This window comes from Ranitomeya variabilis, chromosome 4 (assembly GCF_051348905.1).
Source record: "Ranitomeya variabilis isolate aRanVar5 chromosome 4, aRanVar5.hap1, whole genome shotgun sequence".
Classification (NCBI taxonomy): domain Eukaryota; kingdom Metazoa; phylum Chordata; class Amphibia; order Anura; family Dendrobatidae; genus Ranitomeya; species Ranitomeya variabilis.
Window position 1 is genome coordinate 283,927,280 of NC_135235.1, and position 16,588 is coordinate 283,943,867.

At 39.8% G+C, this 16,588-nt stretch overlaps 1 protein-coding gene across 2 annotated transcripts in view; it reads right to left on the reverse strand.

Moving 5' to 3' along the window:
- Positions 1-16,588, reverse strand: part of PLCH2 (phospholipase C eta 2) — a 694,774-nt gene that overhangs the window by 110,189 nt on the left and 567,997 nt on the right. For both annotated transcript variants that reach the window (XM_077250076.1, XM_077250077.1), the window contains 4 exons: positions 14,463-14,666; positions 12,528-12,648; positions 9,017-9,188; positions 3,147-3,254 (listed from right to left, as the gene is read on the reverse strand). In XM_077250076.1, the coding sequence (XP_077106191.1) occupies positions 3,147-3,254; positions 9,017-9,188; positions 12,528-12,648; positions 14,463-14,666 (605 nt within the window). The remainder of the gene's footprint in view (positions 1-3,146; positions 3,255-9,016; positions 9,189-12,527; positions 12,649-14,462; positions 14,667-16,588) is intronic.

Sequence of the window (16,588 nt, forward strand, 5' to 3'; positions counted from 1 at the left end):
ACCCTTGGGAAAATAAAAAAATTGTTGCTAAAAGATCATTTTTGTGACTAAAAAGTTAAATGTTCATTTTTTACTTCCATGTTGCTTCTGCTGCTGTGAAACACCTGAAGGGTTAATAAACTTCTTGAATGTGGTTTTGAGCACCTTGAGGGGTGCAGTTTTTAGAATGGTGTCACTTTTGGGTATTTTCAGCCATATAGAACCCTCAAAATGACTTCAAATGTGAGGTGGTCCCTAAAAAAAATGGTTTTGTAAATTTTGTTGTAAAAATGAGAAATCACTGGTCAAATTTTAACCCTTATAACTTCCTAGCAAAAAAAAAAATTGTTTCCAAAATTGTGCTGATGTAAAGTAGACATGTGGGAAACGTTATTTATTAACTATTTTGTGTCACATAACTCTCTGGTTTAACAGAATAAAAATTCAAAATGTGAAAATTGCGAAATTTTCAAATTTTTTGCCACATTTCCGTTTTTTTCACAAATAAACTCAAAAATTATCGACCTAAATTTACCACTAACATGAAGCCCAATATGTCACGAAAAAACAATCTCAGAATCGCTAGGATCCGTTGAAGCGTTCCTGAGTTATTACCTCATAAAGGGACACTGGTCAGAATTGCAAAAAACGGCAAGGTCATTAAGGCCAAAATAGGCTGGGTCATGAAGGGGTTAAAACAAAGTTGTTTACCCACAATATTAGGAAAGGTGTCAACAATTTGGTCCGGCTCATTTTGGGGGTTTTGTGTGAAATTATATCCAATTTGCTTTTTTTTTTCCTTTCTCTTTTTTGTGCTGTTCCAATACACACAAAGGAAATAAAGAGGTGTAAAACAAAACGTGTAAATCCAATAAATTTCTGGGAGAAATACTTCATCTTCTGTAACAATTTAAAGGGTGCCAACACTTTCAGCCATGACTGTAGTTGCGTATTTACTACACCCTTTGAGGGTGGAAACAGCCTCTATTTAGGTCGCCGTGGGCATTCCATGTGCTATACAGTAACCTCTAAACCTTGAATAAAAAAAACAAATGGTGGTGAAAAATTATGCCCATATATTTTTAGTGGTAAAGTCTTACAGATCCAAGATATGGCCCTTAATATGATTTTTTCTATTTTTTTTATTTTTTTATTTACAATTGAAATCATTGTGCAGCGATTACCCAAAAATCCCAGTAGCTTCATCAGTGCAGGACAGAAGAAAGCAGCACTCCGGAACTTCAAAAAAAAAAACAGCGAGTGGTCAATTTGCCCACCGCATAACCAAGACTGTGCCATTTTAGCTCCTCTATGAAGTTACTTTCAAGGTCCAAGACAGAAATCCATGAAGCTGGATCATTAATTAAGATTGCTCATAATTATGCAAAATTCCACCTGTTTTGGAGGTGGTAGTGGCCCCCTTATCACTTTAGCCCTTGTGCAGTTGAGATATGGGACCTATTCTGAGGATAGAACATTAATATTTGGGTCCTGGACAATCCCTTTATATGAGAGCTGATGACTTGTTATATCATCAGCTGCACGCTTGTTATCTTTGTAACTCGTTATTACTCCCATATTAAAATAAACTATATATACAAAATCCAAAAAATAAAACCACTAATCATAATCTGAGATTCCAGATGGGGTTGTGGGGTCCTGGAACGTGTCACTGCTGAATGTAACTAATACATTTCACAATTTCTGTGCCACACTTGTCATTTAATAGTTTTCTCCCTCTGTAATAGCACAATATAAATGGTCATTTTCTATATGCTGCCTGTTCTTGCATCGACCATAATCCATACAAAGCGATAAATCCTCTACCCCGGCTGTAGATAGCGGCCTATTATTGGAATGGCCGTACATAGCGTCTATGTAGAAAATCCAATTCCGTCTGGACTATACTACATCCTTTCCTTATAAAAAGGAACAGACTGAACGGACTCTAAATGTCAAGAGAAAGACGTTTGCACAATCCGTTGGTATTTCTGGGCCCTGCTGATCCAGGCTGAAGCTTACAACCACAATCAAGGCCGTGTGACGTGGGCGCTGATCAATACTCCTCCATTGACCTTAATGGTAGCGCAGGATGGTTTGGGAGCTACATTGTGAGCATTAACGATGAAGTGAAGCAGGTCCTCACTCGGAGCTACAGCAATCACATCAGCCTAAGTGCTCCTCCTTGTCTTTCTCAAGAGCTTTAGAACATCTTTTTCGTGGAGCTTAAAGGGACACTGTCACCCCCTCCAGCTGTTATAAACTAAAAGAGCCACCTTGTGCAGCAGTAATGCTGCAGTCTAACAAGGTGACTCTTTTAGTTTTTGTTGCTGATATTCCCACAATAAAGGTATTTATAATTTTGCTCAAATACCTATCTTTGTACCTGGAGGCAGGTCTGAAGCCTCCTCTTTGAAGCGCCCAACTGCCGTCAGTCATCTCTTCTGGGGCGATTGTCGCCGCCCCCTCAGCGCTGTTTTAGTCTGAAATCTGGCGCCTGCGCTCTGCTCTTCTGCCTGGAGCAGGCGCATAGAGCATTGGCCGTCCTAGCTCTGATGCCGGGTTCCAGTCTGCGCGGGCAGTGAGGCCACCCTGTTACTGAATCCCTGCCCCGCACTGTGCATAATGCATAACACAGTGCGGGGCGGGGATTCAGTAACAGGATGGTCGCCCCTGCATTTGGACCCCCAGCGATAAGAAAGTTACTCCCTATCCTATGGACATAAATATTGCCATAAACTGAACCAACCAAAGATGCTGTAAAACTAGAAGATACACCAAATCTATGATCCAACATGGACCACTGCCATAAATCTGGCCATAAGTCTAAGTTTTCAAGGTTTGATAAATATGATTTACTATGACCTGACGTTGCTGCATAAACATAAATGTTATGTTACTAATACTGATTTTTGGGAAACTATTCCAATTTTTATCATGGCAGTTCAAGATCACAAGTGTATGACAACTTGAACAAAAAAAGTGAATCGCAACCAGACAGTGACCGGTAATGGCTCCTAGGTCGTGTGTGTTCATAAAGTTATTCACATGAAACTATAATTGACTATTATGCCACTATATGCAGATATTGGGGTCATTTTCACCAGCTGGACCGGTGTGACATTACTTACAGCTCATAGACAGTCATACAATCTTATCTTACATACATCGCCATTAATTAACTTGCAGTCATCGTCTATCTCATCGGCGCTATCCTCATCAGAGACGTCTCCTTCTTCAGCATCATCACTAATACTGGAAGGGAGTTTCTTCCCCTAAAACAAGAAAAATCATCATTATCCACTATTTATATAGAGCGGAAGTCTCATTCCTAATGGTCCATATCCTCCTCTGAGAAATCTTCATCTTAATATTAATCGAGAAGCTCTGTGATAGGTCATCATTGTCTGATAGATTGGGGTCTGACATCCAGTACCCACTCCAATCAGCTGTTATCGGTCTCTGCGGTGGCCGGAGGTGCTCACTGGAGGAGCTGGCTGTCTTCTGATAGTGGCCGAGGCTTGGTACTTCACATCCGCCTGCTATTCAAATCAATAGGAGGCGGATGTGCGATACCCATTATCAGAAAATGGCCAGCTCTGCAACTGAACACTTCCGGCTGCCGTCAACAGCTGATCGGCAGAGGTGTCAGGGGTTGGACCCCGGCCAATCAGACTCATGACCTATCCCAAGGATAAGTCATCAATGCTAAAGTAGTGGTCAACCTCTTTAATGTTTTATTTGTAGTTACTTATTGAATAAAATTTTATTTTTGGGATCTTGGTGTTCACTTATTTTTTCTGGGATATACAGTACAGACCAAAAGTTTGGACACACCTTCTCATTTAAAGATTTTTCTGTATTTTCATGACTATGAAAATTGTACATTCACACTGAAGGCATCAAAACTATGAATTAACACATGTGGAATTATATACTTAACAAAAAAGTCTGAAACAACTGAAATTATGTCTTATATTCTAGGTTCTTCAAAGTAGCCACCTTTTGCTTTGATGACTGCTTTGCACACTCTTGGCATTCTCCTGATGAGCTTCAAGAGGTAGTCACCGGGAATGGTCTTCCAACAATCTTGAATGAGTTCCAGAGATGCTCAGCACTTTTTGGCCTTTTTGCCTTCACTCTGCGGTCCAGCTCACCCCAAACCATCTCGATTGGGTTCAGGTCTGGTGACTGTGGAGGCCAAGTCATCTGGCGTAGCACCCCATCACTCTCCTCCTTGGTCAAATAGCCCTTCCACAGCTTGGAAGTTTGTTTGGGGTCATTGTCCTGTTGAAAAATAAATGATGGTCCAACTAAACGCAAACCGGATGGAATAGCATGCCGCTGCAAGATGCAGGGGTTGCCATGCTGGTTCAGTATGCCTTCAATTTTGAATAAATCCCCAACAGAGTCACCAGCAAAGCACCCCCACACAATCACACCACCTCCTCCATGCTTCACGGTGGGAACCAGGCATGTAAAGTCCATCCGTTCACCTTTTCTGCATCGCACAAAGACACGGTGGTGGGAACCAAAGATCTCAAATTTGGACTCATCAGACCAAAGCACAGATTTCCACTGGTCTAATGTCCATTCCTTGTGTTCTTTAGCCCAACCAAGTCTCTTCTGTTTGTTGCCTGTCCTTAGCAGTGGTTTCCTAGCAGCTATTTTACCATGAACGCCTGCTGCACAAAGTCTCCTCTCAACAGTTGTTGTAGAGATGTGTCTGCTGCTAGAACTCTGTGTGGCATTGACCTGGTCTCTAATCTGAGCTGCTGTTAACCTGCGATTTCTGAGGCTGGTGACTCGGATAAACTTATCCTCAGAAGCAGAGGTGACTCTTGGTCTTCCTTTCCTGGGGCGGTCCTCATGTGAGCCAGTTTCTTTTTAGCGCTTGATGGTTTTTGTCACTGCACTTGGCGACACTTTTAAAGTTTTCCCAATTTTTTGGACTGACTGACCTTCATTTCTTAAAGTAATGATGGCCACTCATTTTTCTTTACTTACCTGCTTTTTTCTAGCCATAATACAAATTCTAACAGTCTATTCAGTAGGACTATCAGCTGTGTATCCACCAGACTTCTGCATAACACAACCAATGGTCCCAACCCCATTTATAAGTCAAGAAATCCCACTTATTAAACCTGACAGGGCACACCTGTGAAGTGAAAACCATTTCCGGTGACTACCTCTTGAAGCTCATCAAGAGAATGCCAAGAGTGTGCAAAGCAGTCATCAAAGCAAAAGGTGGCTACTTTGAAGAACCTAGAATATAAGACATATTTTCAGTTGTTTCACACTTTTTTGTTAAGTATATAATTCCACATGTGTTAATTCATATTTTTGATTTCTTCAGTGTGAATTTACAATTTTTATAGTCATGAAAATACAGAAAAATCTTTAAATGAGAAGGTGTGTCCAAACTTTTGGTCTGTACTGTATATTGTCGTTTTCCATAGAGTAGAATAGAATAGAGGGTTGTACAGGATTAGAAATACACAGATGCCTTCTTTCTCCTAGAATAGTGGAAGCTGTGTTTATGAATAATGTCCTGAAAACTCCTGTAGGTGTGATGTGTAGGAGTCCCAATACTTTTGTCCTTACAATGTATGTATGTAAATGTAAAACAAAGGCCTAAATCATTCACAATAGGCAATGGCCACCGCTCACCTCTGCTCCCTCCCTGCACAGATCACCGAGCATGCCCACAACACTCCCTTCTACAGAGGTCAATGAACCTCTCCAAACTATTACCGCCTATGGACTATATGTATCTATATCTCATATCTCTAAAATCTCAGGAAAATAAAAAACGGATAATAAAATGCATCAGTTTTTAGATTATTATATAATAATAATGGTGATACATTCCTCTGCAAAATGCTTACAATGCTTTTACTTTATAGATAACTATGGGTTCAAGGTCTAGATGCTTCACAGCGAGACATGTAACTATATTCCCAGTAACCTCCACTGCTTAGGAAAATGGTGGGGGCATGTAGTGGGTGGTCTCCAATATTAGACAGAATGGCTGCCTCCAATATTAGAATACTACAGTTACAAATCACGTATACATAGGAAAAGGACTAACCTGACAATTATAACTGGTGACAACATTTAAGTCTCTACGTTCAAATCCTCTAAACAGTTCTTAAAAAAAAAATAATGGCTCTCAAGGGTAAAGGGATAAGTAACTTGTTTTCTTCAAAATTTCTACATGGAAGGCTCCTCCGTCAGGTGAGTAATTCACCTTTCACTTGGTTCTTGGCAGGAGCAAAACTGCACTAGAAAATGACCTGGGCTTACTGTATGGTGGAGAAAAGTGCTCTAAGACAGCGCCAATTAGACAATGTCTTATTCACTCTAATTCTTCCTTGGTTGACCTAGAGTCTCAATTCCAAAAGTCGAGTGGTGGAGAGGAGACGGAAAAAGTGTTAAACGAATGGCTGTTCGCACTGCACCGTCAGAAACATCAAAGAAAAGCCATGTCACATATGCATTAACAGATTGTGGCTAAAAAAAAAATATCCATTTACTGCCAGTCAACTGAGCAAAACGGTTGAAGAATGAGGATTTTTATGGTGTTCACAAAATCTAATCTATAGGATGAGTCTAAATCTTGCGATACACAGACTCATTTCAGACAAACCCATTTAGATTATTGCTGTTTCAATATAATCAGTGTTTTATCAGCATGAGATTATCACTACAGGACTAGGTGTTTGGTGCATCCTGGTCCAACCATGCCCCCACCACTGATTGGCTGCTTTCTGTCAATATAAAGTGTACAAAGAAAGCAGCCAATCAGTGGTGTGGGCGGGGTTATACAAAGTCCAGCATTCTAAGCTCTGCTGAGATCTGCAGCAGAAAAAACTGATTCTATCAACTGCTGCATCCAGTCAACTAAGTGATATATTGCTGGAATCAACTTCTCTGTTCCTACATTATGGTGCGGTCAGATTACATAGCAAAAAACCTGCCGACAGATTCCACTTAACATCACGTTGAAAATTAATCCAACAATGTGGCAAAATATAAGCAATGGGAATGAAGACTATATATACAATTCTCCAACCACTTTGTTGTATAGCAAAGAACAACCTCAAAGATGGGTTGTCAGGGTTGGAAACGAGGCATTACAAAGGCTTCCCAATTTATGGTGGTCACAATGTCAAACCATTGCTACCTACCGTAAGTTATTATTGGGGGGTGTAAAATATTGAATATGGTAAAAGGAATCGCTCTACAGCTGTTTTCTTCTGCAAAACTAGATAGGAGTAAATGGATTATTCTTTACATTGGTCAGATGGGGAATGTGGGACCCTCCATTATCCTTCTCAACGATGGTCATTAACGGATCTCTGTTGACCGTCAATAGACAATCACTAAAGTACAAGATCTATTCTGCATTTCATCTGCACATTTATTTTTCAGCATTGGTCCATTAACAAATGCCACAATCGATATATCAACCAGAAAACTCTTCTTCCCATATAGTAAAACAGGCTGACGAGAGCAAACATTCATCTGTAGTGTATGTTTCCTAGCTCTTCACACATAATCGCAACACTTCAGATGGTGAGACTGGCCCATTAGTGCTTGGCTTTAAAAAGAAAAAAAATACTTGACATTTCAGCCTTGGTCCGAACAAGACTTTTATCGATCCTTTAGATGTCATTTGTATTGATTGCCATGTCACATAATGAGCCTGATGATGAAGTAGGTCACTCGGGGGAACGTTCACATAGATAAATGGAGGAAAGAATAATTGAAATGTGTGAACATCAATGAGAGGATCCCATAAAACATACAGTCTATATTCCCTTCTATGTAGCTAAGACCATACAGGAAACAAAATCTGGACCTCCAATGGATAGATTTAATATTTGGCGATCAGTATGGGAAACAGTTTTCAGTAATACACAAGAATGAGAAAATAAGTCCATAGGGATAAAATAATGTTAAAATTTGCAGTTATTCTAAGTTACATTCCTAATGCAAACATATTTGCAAAATAAACGGCAAGTGCACTAATACAGCCCCAGTGCATTTGCAGTCTAATTTGCAAATATGTTTGCATTAGGAATGTAACTTAAAATAATGTTAAAATTTGCAGTTATTCTATCAGTATGGACTTATTTTCTCATTCTTGTGTATTACAGAAGACTGTTTCCCATACTGATCACTAAATATGAAATCTATCCATTGCATGTCCACATTAAGGTTCCCATACAGTAATAGTCTAAGCTACATAGATGGGAATATAGACCGTATATTTTATGGGATCCTCTCATTGATATTCTCATGTTTCAATTATTCTCACCAGCATTTATCTATATTAACTTTACTTGAGTGACCTACTTATTTGCAAATTAGACTGCAAGTGCACTGTGGCTGTAGTGATGCACTTGCAGTTCATCACTCCCCTCTGTCCAGCACCACCCTCCTATGATGATTGACAGTTGTTCCCAGTGATGTCATCTATGTGGATGGCTGAAATTTTGCACCTCCGCCATGATTATTTGGTTTCCTGGCTGATGCATGCACAGTGGGATAACACCATACAACACTCCAGCACAAAGAATTCAGGTGAATGCTCAATATTTATAAGGTGCAAAACTCAACAGGGGGCGACACTGAGAAGAAAGCAAAGGACCAGTCAGGTCTCGACAAGGAAATTAAGACATTAAAATCTGTCGTGTGCATACCGCTCACAAACAGGAGCATAAATAAAGTGGGTGCAGTGGTAGCAGTGACACCAAGGTCTGGAACATCAGGAGGTCATACAGTCAAATTTGGGAAGTGATAGTTGGTGGGCATGTTTGAGATGTTGCATTGGGTACCATGACCAATTGGTTTTGAAGATCTTGTATGTGTGGTCAAGATATGAGAAATGATGACAGACTGAAGGAAGTGGCATGGATAAGACCCAGGTAGACCGAGAAGCAATAACATTTCCAAAATTACTTCCATAGTACAGACTGATCAACCTGCATTAATCTTCACGTCTCAATTCGTCCTTCCTGCTCATATTTACCTTTACCAATATCTTGCCTTTCAGGCCTTCCGGAGAAGGCAGCTTTGAAAAATCTCCATTAACCACAGTAGAAAGATCCAACTTGTCCCCAAGGATTTCCGTCAGGTACTGTGCCATCTTCTTCTGCTGCAGCACACTACAGTGATTTTCAATAGACAAGATGACAGGATATCTGGGAAGCAAGAAAATATAAGACATTTATATATATATATATATATTTTTTTTAAGACTATAATGTAATTATTTAGCAATAAAACATGACAATCCCTTGTTCAGATTGGCTATAGCGGTCTTGGGTTCTCCTCACACCATGTTTCTCATCAACATTCGGAAAGCTCCATAGGGCCCCGATGACTTGATGACGCATAAAGAAGTCAGAGCCGCCAACTTGATGCATGGGATGCTACGGTGATCGTGTAGTGTGCACTGGCGGTTCCTTTGGTCCATTTGGGAAAACCGGTGGGCCGAAAGGATCGCCATGATATTTGAGGACTCTCAGTATAGAGGGCTTCTAGCACTGGTGAACCTGGGCATCCTGTGTGTCACATTGGTCACCCCTTTATTTTATTAGTCAGTGTGCATTGGTACATTTACCCTGCATGAGGCCACTGCAAGATGCATGGGTCAAGCCAGGTCTGGTCACATATGGTTCTCTCCAGTGATAACAGCTGATCGCTGAGGGTTTCAGATACCGGGCCCACATTGCAGTGCAGATTAGGTCTTCATAAGACAAACCCTTTTAACATTTAGAGTTTTTTGGTGTTCGTGAAATTTCTCATTCTTCATTTTCTCAATTTATACCTTTTTATTGGTTATGGATCAGTAGGGTTTTTCTGTCCAAGGCCTCAATGTAAAGGTCAGAAGAGTTCAGCTTATCTTCCAGGATGAGAAGAGCAGCATACTTACCTATAGACTTTCTAGCTTGGCTCATACACTGTTCTGCTCATGCTCCAAGAAGAGCTCTTCTCGCCCATGATTTGTACAAATCGGTAAAGATCTCAGGACCAGGACGCACACCAACCAACCCTTACTGACCAGTAATTTAAAATATCAACTGGTTTAAAGAGTAAACATTTGTAAGACTTTTTTCCCCCAAAATTTTTTGTCCCTTTAATTGCCAGCAGATAATGGGGGTCCTAGTAAAACATCTTTATAAGCATACAGCTTGGAAGACTGGAGCATACAGCTCCTGCCCGGTTGTGCTCAAATGGTGGAGTACAGAGCTGCGCATCTCTCTGGGTTTTTTTTTCGAGTGGTCAACGATGGGGAAGGCAGAGTCTCGGGACCTGGACCGCCACCAATTTACTGGCAATTATAACAGAAAAAAAACAAAAATTTCCGCAAATAATCTTTACATTTTAGATACTCTATAAGGGTTTTGGTTTATGTTCCTGAGAAAGAGTGACAATGAAGCAGCAACATGCAAATTAGCCTTAAATTCATTGTAGGAGGTAGTGTCCGAGCACATTGTCACACCCTCAGAGCACTTCCAGGCTAATTGAAATGAGCCTTCAAACCTTGATGTCTCAAGCTCTGGTACCTCGGATCACTACAAGACCAGTATCATTTTTACTATTGTTCTATGACTTGTACAATCAAACTCTACTACTAGTTTGATTAGTAAAAGCGATCTGACTAACTATAAACACAACGATTATTAGATATTCCAGCCATCAGGGGAAAGTTCCTGTTCAGTTCTTATAAAAGGGAAAATGATAATGGCCATAATGGCCACATTATTATGGCGGCTTGTAGACCTCAGAAAACGAGCTGCCGGGAGCGAGAGGTCAGTAACACTGCACTGGAGAAAACGCCATATCCACTCCAGGAGCCTTTAATTGAGACTCACACAGAGATAAACGTCCAGAAAATCAATCCAGTAATTTCTAACAACTTGATGTACAGTTCTGTTCTGAACTAATGTCTGGTTTTCTGCTTCGCAACAGGGGAGCAAAGCACAAGTGACTATTATGGGGGGGGGGGGGTGGGAGAAGTGGGTAATAACAAAACCAGTCACAATTATTACAAAGCTGAAAGTATAGGGGCGAATTCCACCCGTCCTTAAAATAAAACACCATCATGCAAGCTTAAAAAGTTTTTTTTGTGTAGGAGGCACGGTGGCTCAGTATGCACTGTATGGTGGCTCAGTGGTTAGCACTGGGGTCCTGGGTTAATTTCCTGTGAGAAAGTCAGCGCTGTCAATCAAGCTCAGGGACAAGGCCAGATATGCAAATTGGAGGGTGTAGTGGGACAAAAAGAAATTGGACATGGTCATGGTGAAACAAGGTGCCCTCATTTGCATATAAGTTTTAAGTGAATTTATCTGCAACTACAAAACTGAACTGTGTGTTACTGGTATTATTTTATAGGGGCCCAAGTCCATTATATAAATGTGTAAGTAAGTGAATTTTCACTTTGGGATGACAGACTCCCTTTAAGGCTGAATGGCCTTCTTCTATCCTGGAGTGACTAATTGTTCATTCTGAGCTTCCTAATGTATAAATGGTAAAACTGAAGTGAAGACTGACAGGGACTGGATGAGATCTGAGGAACTTGACGAACGTCTGAGGAATGTCTGAGGAACGTCAGAGGAACGTCATAAAATCAACTCCCGCCGAATGTCCGGGTGGCTCAGGGAGTCTTGAAAAAGTCAACAAATATTTTAGGCTTTGACAAACCTTTCCAAAAATATCTTTTCAGGTAATGGGACGTGGAGAGGCCGAAAATGGGCAGGGAGGAAACATGGATTCAGAAAAAGGGCATGGTTATGGCCAAAAACTGAAGTTAATTAATCCGTCAAAAGTTGAAAAGTGTGATTTTTGTTGTTTGAACAGTTGGGTGACCACAACTGCTATTGATGGCAATTGAAGGAGCAGCCCGGTGGCTCAGTAGTTAGTACTGTAGCTTTTCAGCCCTGGGGTCAAATCCCACCAAGGACAACATCTGCAAGGAGTTTGTATGTTCTCTTCGTGTTTGTGTGGGTTTCCTCCGGGTTCTCCGGTTTACTCCCACACTCCAAAACCATACTGATGGCGAATGTAGATTGTGAGCCCCAGTGGGGACAGTGATTATGCCTGGTGGTGGGGGACGGAGGGTGTAGGTTTAATGTTCAATACTCTTCAGCTGTATGGCAAAAATGCATTGTGAGCCATGGTCATCCATACATCTGGATGGATGGCATGTAATACTACAATAACAAATGTCCTGTTGCAGCAAAGAAAATTGATTAAGTAATAAAATTGAAAAATTAGCTTACAATAGCCAAGAACAAAAAAAGCACTAGTAAATTTTTCTTTAACATCTAATACAAAGTGACGTCCACCTGTGCTGTCAGGTCCAATACCAGTTATTTATGTACAACGTGCTCATAAGGAAAGTGATGGATTACCCATCCATAAAACCGAACAGCACCTAAAAAAATTCTGATCTGCCAAGATGACATATTTTATAAACCAACAGGATTATAAATTCGATGTGTGAGCACGAAAGAACGCCGATGCCCAATACTTACTCATTTTTGATGAATGCATACTTGTTAATAGTCTCAATGACGTCCTTGAACAGGATTTTGGATGTTAAGGTGTATCCATGGTGGACAATGGGCTCCCCGTCTGGTCCATCCCAGCAGTCAACTTACAAAAAGGAAGGAAAAAAAATAGATTTTTATAGCTTCCTTGGAATTAATTTTTATATTGTTATCAACATGCATATAGTACACATCGGTTTAAATGGAATACAAGAGATGAAAACACAACTTGACCATGATGAAAACATGAAAAATGGTGGTCAGACACTTAATATGAAAGATAGGAGCCATTTTCAACTCCATTTGTCTGTCAAAAAACTATACGCAACATTTCTTATGAACGGTCTCAGTTATCATAAATAACTTCCTACACCATAGTTTGATCTTGATCAATTAAAAAGTTAAAGGTTTTTTTTTTGCAGAATCAAAAGTTATCCCCTATCCATATAATAATAATGTCTCGTGTTTGACAAGGTACAACCGTCCCCAAAACGGAGAGTGGCACAAGCATTATCCGGAGATTTGCTAAACAGACATTTGCTTAGCCACAAAGAAAGCCATTTCTCTTACGAAAACCAAATTTACTTTAAATGTATTTAAGACGACACCACTTTACTGCTTCAGCCTTTTATCACTTTCCCGGGAAGAGATGAAGTGTGCGGGTCACCTGGAAATAAACTCTTTCAGTGTGTGGCTTCAATTTATAGAAACATTTATTTTATTGTCAGGCAAGCTCACCCTGAGACTTGAAGACAAAGACATTTCTCACATCGTTTGTTATTTGATCTTCTGTATTCCATCAAGATATTTCAAGTACACTTAGATTTCAAAACACATTGGAAAGGTGCATGCAGGTTTTTAGAAATACAGAAGACGTCAAAAAGTCTGTGAACCTTTACACATTGCAGAGAGGGATCATCATCCTCAAGATAAAGTGGCTATTCAGGAAATGCAAAGGTGGTCACAGAAGTGGCCCAATATATTTCCTTAGCATATGGCTTCAGGGGTGTGGTTTACAGAGCAAAATGATCAGAGCTATTACATTTTATATATTTAATGCAGACAGAAAGGCAGGTGCCGTTGCCATCTACCTTTCTAACCTTGTTCCTAATACTAAGGAAATTATATAAAATGACTGATGTAAGGTGTAAGCACACAGAAACTTCACAATGACTTTTGGGTGAAGATAAAGAAACAAATACAAAGATCCAGCATCCCCAGGAAAAGGTTAAGTATATTAAAATATTATTTTATTGGCGACATGGTTAAAAATGAAAAAAAAAAAAAGACTCGTAGAATAAATAAAAGGACATAGGTCTATGCGTTTCTAGCTTAACTGCTCTTCGTCCATGTCACAAATAAAATAATGTTTTGAGATACTTACCTTTTTCCTGTGGATGCTGGATCTTATTATTTGTTCCCTGACCCCCCGCTGATCTACAAAGAAATGTAATGAATGCAGAAGAGGTTATTAAAGATAATACATAGGTTCTCGTTAAAGCTCCAGCATGACTGCATAGGCAGTTATAAGATACAATACTGTGTCTGAAGCCTCCACTAGGCGGAGCTTTGGTGGTGACGGCATACATTTAATTCATTGATGTTTGTGTGCAATAAGTGCCTAGCTACCCTTACTGGCCTGAATTTTATTTATTACCACTGTCTTTGCAGTGGATTTGGAACTCTGTATTGTAAAAACAGAATCCCTCCCTACCGCAGAGATCATTATTTATTTATTTTTTACTATTGGTGAGAGTCAAAGCAGGAAGCTGATGATGGTTTCCTGCAGTGCCACTGATATATTCAATCATACCCACGTCCTTAACAGTGCTGCAGTACATACAGTGTCCTCCTTTATTATGTACAATGTCCTCCTTTATTGGATAATGAGTATTGCCTTATGTTTTTGCAGTTCCTTACCTTCTACACAGCGGCATCCAGCCTGTAAGACCCAGGAATACATATCCACCCGGGACTGAGACATGAGCTGGTCACCCATCAGATAGGTGTTATGGGAGGATGCAATGAAATAGTTGCTTAGTGGCAAGGTCATGTCTTGATTCACTTGATGATGTTCCGGATTGAAGATATCTCCTGCTGGGCTGCGCATGTAGTTGGTGAAACCTGTCAGCAATGAATCACAAGCAAGTATATGATTCAATATCTGTCTAAGACATGATCTCAATTCCAAACGGATCCTCCCAGTGATTTATGGATAAACTTTTCACAGATGACAAAGTGATGAATTCCCTTTAGAAATGCATTCAATCTGATAACTTTATAACCTTGTTCTTCACCGGTCAATAACCTTGTCATGTCAGTCTGTACAGCAATGCGAGGGTTATTATTCAGGAAAATGACTGCCTTCATCATGTATCACACAAACAAACAGATGCTTTCTCTTGTATTATTCTGTAATGGTTCCATTATCCTATACGTAGGTTATTAAATTGTCAGCACTCGACCCAAAAAAATTGCAAATTTGTATGTAACATGCTGCATGCGCTAACTGCACATTATATCACTGGCATATATACAAACCCAGTATCCAAAAGTCCTCTGCTCATTCTTACAAAAAAATAAATCTACATTTATTGCTATTTGTCTATGGAAACTGCATGGCTATGTGCGTAACTTCATCCCTCCGACTACAAAGTTTTTCATTTTTGCCCTTTTTTTTTTGCCTTCAAGAGCCGTAAGTTTTTATTTTTTCATCAACATACAAGTTTTGTTTTTTTTTTTGCGCACGACGAGTTGTAGTTTTGAATGAGGCCTCAAATTTTACAATGTCATGTACTGAAGAATGGGGAAAAAATGTTCGAAATATGGTGATATTATGAAAATAATGCAATTTTTCCATTGTCTTTTGGGTCTTAATTTGTACGGCGGTTAGTCTTTGGTGAAAATAAAAAGAAACCCGATTCTTTATGCGACTATGATTATGGCTAGAACAAAGCTGCGTAGAGTTTTTTGTTTTTAACCCCTTCATGACCGGAGGTATTTTTGCTTTTGTCAAAATGGCCATGTGAGGGCTTGTTTTTTGCGGGACAAGTTGTACTTTGGTTTTAACTGGAAAATGGGAAAAAAAATTCCAAGTGCAGTGAAATTGCAAAAAACTGCAATCCCAGTGTTTTTTTTTTTACCATGTTCACTAAATGCTAAAACTGACCTGCCATTATGATTCTCCAAGGTCATTACGATTCATAGACACCAAACAGGTCTAGATTCTTTTTTTTTATGTTGATGGTGTATGCCTAAAAAAAGGGATATCCACTAGTATGAAACACATTCGAAACGTAAACCGGGTGAAGGAAAAAAATAAAAATAAAAATTTGCACCATATCACACTTTGTTCCCCACCGGTCTCCCTGGCTGATTCTTCTGCCGGTCTCTGCAACCAGTCAGTAGTCCTTAATGGCTGCAGTCTTCACATTCTGTCCAAGCTTGAAAGATCAATGGCTAAGACTAAATGTGAAGGCTGCAGCTGATCAGCGACCACCGATTGGTTGCAAAGACCATGTGATGCCCCCATTGGAAGAAGCAGCTAAGAGACCGGCGGGGGTCCCATTCTGAAGAACTGAGAAGCAGTAAGGTCTGGTAGGTGAGCATTTTCTTGATACATTAATTACATGAAGGGGAATAAAACAATATACATTTTATATGGTTGTAATTTTCACTATATCATTAGTCTCCAGGGGAAGGTAGAGAAGAGTTCATTCTACAAGATCGTGTAATTTAATCACTGGATGAGCTCTTCTGACAGATTAACTCCTACTAATTATAGGATTACCAATGAATTGGAAAAAAAAAATTAAATCTTTAATTCCTAGGAGAATCCAAAGGCTTGTGTCACCTCAGTTGTCCCAGGTGATGACAGCCATCATGATTGTCATTACCGACACTACAGAATGCAGTACAACCGATTAAATGACGATTGCAAGATCAAGGGCATTTAAGGACTAAAAAAAATACACTTACAACCAATATAAAATGTTTTGAAAAATAAGGAAAAATAGAATTAAAAAAAGTTAAAAAATCGCCCAACT